This window comes from Octopus bimaculoides, chromosome 15 (genome assembly GCF_001194135.2).
Source record: "Octopus bimaculoides isolate UCB-OBI-ISO-001 chromosome 15, ASM119413v2, whole genome shotgun sequence".
Taxonomy (NCBI): Eukaryota; Metazoa; Mollusca; class Cephalopoda; order Octopoda; family Octopodidae; genus Octopus; species Octopus bimaculoides.
In genome coordinates this window covers 27,122,174-27,127,221 of record NC_068995.1, presented here as the reverse complement: position 1 = coordinate 27,127,221, position 5,048 = coordinate 27,122,174, and the positions used below count along the sequence as shown (strand labels likewise).

The 5,048-nt window shown below is 31.4% G+C and overlaps 2 protein-coding genes across 4 annotated transcripts in view; one reads left to right on the top strand and one right to left on the bottom strand.

The window, feature by feature from the left end:
* LOC106868939 (myotubularin-related protein 10-A) overlaps nucleotides 1-5,048 on the bottom strand; it is a 408,915-nt gene that overhangs the window by 106,475 nt on the left and 297,392 nt on the right. For all 3 annotated transcript variants that reach the window (XM_052973209.1, XM_052973212.1, XM_052973211.1), the window contains one exon: nucleotides 3,736-3,820. In XM_052973209.1, the coding sequence (XP_052829169.1) occupies nucleotides 3,736-3,820 (85 nt within the window). The remainder of the gene's footprint in view (nucleotides 1-3,735; nucleotides 3,821-5,048) is intronic.
* LOC106873751 (leucine-rich repeat protein SHOC-2-like) overlaps nucleotides 1-5,048 on the top strand; it is a 705,478-nt gene that overhangs the window by 482,114 nt on the left and 218,316 nt on the right. The window lies entirely within an intron of this gene.

Genomic DNA, 5,048 nt, shown 5'->3' with positions numbered 1-5,048 from the left:
TTATTATTTGAATAATTCATTTAGTCATATGCAAATTTTACTCATATGCATTTGGCGTAGGCATCGATCAAGTCTACTTTTAACTGTCATCTACTTACACTTCTAATCCTCTTTTAGTCAAACACTTACAAGGCTTAATTTAGTTCAATTAAAAAGCATGGGTAAGTAACACATTGTAAGCCACACTATAATTTGCGAAAAAATTTATCTGCGCACAGGGTATGCATCGACCCCTCCAATACTATTCTTTTCATTATTATTATTATTATTATTATTATTATTATTATTATTGTTATTATTATTATACAGGCAGCAAGCTTGCAGAATTGTTAGCACATTGGGCAAGAGGTACAGTGGTATTTCGTCTGTCTTCACGTTCTGAGTTCAAATTCCGTCAAGTTTGACTTTGCCTTTCATCCTTTTGGGGTTGATAAATTAAGGACCAGTGAAACACTGGGGTCAATGTAATTGACTGGTCCCTTCCCCAAAAATTTCAGGTCTTGTGCCTTTAGTAGAAAGGATTATTATTATTATTATTATTATTATTATTATTGAAGGATTTTGTCTTGTGGTTTGATGACAAGTCACCTCAAATCTCAAGAATTTTCCTAGAATTCTTTCAAAATATAAGACTGCAGTTTTCTGTAAATCAACAATGCAAGTCTCAATTCTAGTATCCTGCAGCTGCTTAGATAGCAGTTTGGGTGTTGTGCCAAGTATACCAATTACTACAGGAATAAATGTCATCTTCATGTCCCCAGTCTCTTCATCTCTCAGGCTAGATCCTGATATTTTACAATTTCTTTTGATATTTGTATAATATTGTAAAGCCTATGATCTTACACATTTTACTGTTCTCTACAATCATATTTAGTCTTCTTATGGATGGCCAGTCTTTATGGAGATATTCCATAAAATCCTGTAACTGTTATTCTCTATTACAGCCTCTAGCTTGTGTTCATACCACTTTTCTGCTAACATCCCAATGCACTCTTTTACCAACATAGTCTTACTTTGCTTTTACTCTTTTTGTGGTAGCATACTGCACTCAATCCTTTAGCATTCAGATTACTCTGTCAAATGAGTGCAATAGGCTGGATCTTACTGGTTTGAACATAAACAGGTAGAATATTTGGGAGATTTGGTTAGGAAATGGTTAATATTGCTGAATTTGCTCTCTGACTGCATTTTATTAACTTTTACCTTTATCAAATTCAATCTAATGGCTTGGTTCTGAGTGAGTATAATTAATGACTTGATTTCTCACATCAAGTTTCCGTCTGCCAGCACAACCAATATATGGAATGTATATGATGATGATGCATTTATTAAATACTATTTTCAGCTTATTTCTTCTAAAATGCCATCACTTTTTGATGACACAAATACAGGAGTGAATTGAAAAAACACCAACTTTTGAAGTACAGTACCTCAAGTAATCAAAACTGTTACTGGGTAATCAATAGTATGTAACTCCAATTCAAAAAATGTTGCTTTGGGCCAAGAAACAAGAATTAAGAACTCTTTTGTATGAGAGAAAGTTTAGCATCAATTTAGAATGTCAAAATATTTCCTGTTGCACACAATGTATTTGTATTGTTTATTCAGTTAATGTTTGCAAATTTTTTCCTTGCTTTGATTTTTGAGCATCATAGTATGTATATCTCAAGCGGTGAGTTAAATTCAGTGACATTATACATTAATAACAAGAGATAGGGAAATTAACTCGGAAAGCATAAATCAGAGAGAAGATTCAATGTCACTTATACACACCAGTATGGAATTTATATAGGGATTTATTGATTCTGAGCGGAAGTAGAGTGATCACATAGTTCATTATTGCATTGATGCTTTTGTTGGTGATGTAGGCCCTATGGAAAGCCTCTTGAGTATTTTCAATTTTTTCCTGAAGAAATATAATCAGCTTACCAATATTCAACCTGCCTAAGCAGTTGATAGTGACATTACAACCGGTAAGTCAAAAACAAGTACCAAACCACATTCCCAGTGTACACCAGCAATCATTACATCCTATCACCAAGTTTCATTCCTATTCATGCAATAGTTATATTTTTATATGAATTAACAAGAGTCAGTGGACTGGTGAGTGAGAGAGAAAGCAAATGTGTGTGCATGTAATTAATATGGAAAACCAAGAGTAAAGCCAGCTAGAGTTAACAAGATGTTCATCACAAGAAGTTTTGCTTTGTTTGTCCAAAGGCTTCCAAGAAGTTTCAACCCAGGAATGTTGCCTGCTATTTATTTTATCAACCTTGAAAAAGGAGAAAAGCAAAACAACTAAGCACAAAGAAATGTAGCCTGGGTAAAATAGATATCATTATTTGTTTCACTCAATGTAATACCTTGTCAATATACACATATATGCACACAAAACACACACTTTTGACAAGGGATACATAGTTTCTGTCTACCACATTCCACTTTTGGGTTAAGTGAAAATGAAGCTATAGTAGGACAAAAGGCCAAGACTTGTAGAAACAGACATGAAGCCATACGGTAGTGAAGCAGACTTTTTAATTACATAGTCATGACTACATCTATGTATATATATATATATACGTTTGTGAATTATGTGTATGAGAACATTAAAAAAAAATTACTTCATAAATTCCAAAAGAAATATTTCAAAATAAATGCTTTGGATATATGAAGTTTCTGTTTCTTTTAAATATTACTTGTGTAAGCACATGTATAAGAGTATAAGTTTTTTGAAGGAAGGACATACAATAAAAATCTGTAATAATATATTGAATTTCTTTTTGAGAAAAACTAGCTTGCATTAAGAAAAAGATTGACGTAGCTTATGACAAGTATGTATGAGTTTTGTAAGAATGATAACACATACTTCAGGAGGAAACAAAATATATATCCCCAACATCAATAATGTATTTACTAGGTTATCATTAAATATTTACAAAACAAAATACTTAATTTCTTCAAAATTATTTTTTAAATAAACATTCAGTGTGGGTATAAAAATATAAACACAATATTGATGTTTCCATGTTTCCATTATCATTTAGTATTATCAAATCTATTTCTTGTGCACTACATTTTGTTGAACATTTTTATCAGCAATAATTTGTTGTTCTGAATACCCTGTGTATCTCCTGTTCTGAAAACCATGTTCTACCAACCGCTGGGCAAATTTCATATCTTGGTTCCTTTCACTTTTTACTCTTCCTTCACCAAACCACATCTCTCAATTTTAAACACTCTTCCTCCCCCGTTATTTTCATGATTATACACACACTTTCCTGAAATGCATACCTTCAATTTAGTGAACTTAGCATACTGGTAGAAATTATCACCTAGATTACCTAACAAGAAATAATGCAAGGCAGCTTGTTTATTATTATAAAACACAAAGTCGATAAAAGGAGTGTACTTGATGTACATGCAATTCCTGCTTGATACTTGCTTTTTATTTCCATATTAAGTTCTATTTAACTCAATTTCCACTTAGCATAAAAAATGATACTAACTTACATAATTTATTATTTAAAGCAAAACTATAAAACTTTATGTATTACAATGTTCTAAAGAATTACACTCCTTTTGTTCTCAATGCAAACTCATAAACCTGATCACCTGTTCATGATGTGAAACTGTGATATCTCTTTTAAATGAATTTAGTTTGGTTTATTTACAAACCAATGTATAGAAAAGGGAGGAAATTGCATTCAAATACATATCAAATAAATATTTGCTTACCATCTGCTTTCACTTTTAAATTATAATTAAGCACAAAGAGGTTATTCTTGTCAGGAAAGGCATGTTGACTCATTTGCTTGAGGAACTAAATTTAAAGAAAAAAAATTTTGATTTGGAATTAGAAAAATTTAACATGACTTATACATCCGATCGAAATTTAATTATGTATTAAAATTTATTTCTATAAAGACTAAAGTTGCAGGTTCTCATTTTCATTTGAACATCTAAACTTGATACAAATCAAAGAAAATTTCTCAAATTATTACATACAAGTCACTCATTATAAGTATCCATAAATCATTGAATATTACCTCTCTATCTAATTCTTCACACAAAAGTATGTAGGGTGAGTGTGTGAAAAAGTGTAAATTTTTACACCTAGTCATATTTTATCTGCCAAGTGCTGTTAATAAAGTAATATACATCAGTAAAGTAATATATATAAAGCTTTTCTTCCTCTCTAAAACATAGTCTAAGCAAAATTAATAAATAAAATTTCTTTATCCTTTATATTAATGAACAATAACAAATTTTTTTAGCATAATAAGAAAGATACACAAAATCAATACAGTAAATTCCTATCAAATTATTCCTATTTGTGCCAATGAGAAAATTACAACAGTAAATTAGAAAATACTCATTTCATAGAATCCTGACACAAAATCTAATAAGTGATGTAAATAAATTTGCATTCCAAAATTAATATCAACAAGCCCGGAATAATATTTTCTAGTTACATCTGCAATCTTTTTAGCTATAAAGCCCTGATAAATTATAGAGACTCCATTATTAATTTGAATAACATGAGCAGGTATACAGTTGACAACCTTAGGAAATAAATAATTACAACATTCAAAAGATCTGTTGAAGCAAATTATACAATTGTTAACTTCTTAACACCCTTAAATGTTACACTGAAACTAAAGTGGAAATTGTAAAATTTAAGAAACTAAACAGCATTCCATTTTGCTATTACAAACAAACCTATCAGTGAGTATCAAATACATTATCAAAAAAATAAGTACATCGGGCCATGAGGTATGACCTTGACGTTAAAGCAGCGAGTACCCAATGACTTCTTAATGATTGCTGGTACCCATTGGGGATCTTTGTCTCGGCGAGGTCCATAGTATAGTGCATACACAGGATCTCCGGCCTTGTACTGCCTGATAACTTTAGCGACATCAGCCGAGCTTGGAGTCACCTGAGACTTATCTGCTTCCTTAGACTGTTTGCCTTGAGCAATGTGTGTTGGCGATGGCAGCAGAGAATCAATCCTTGTTCGTATCTGCCGGTGATTCAAAAGTTCACTT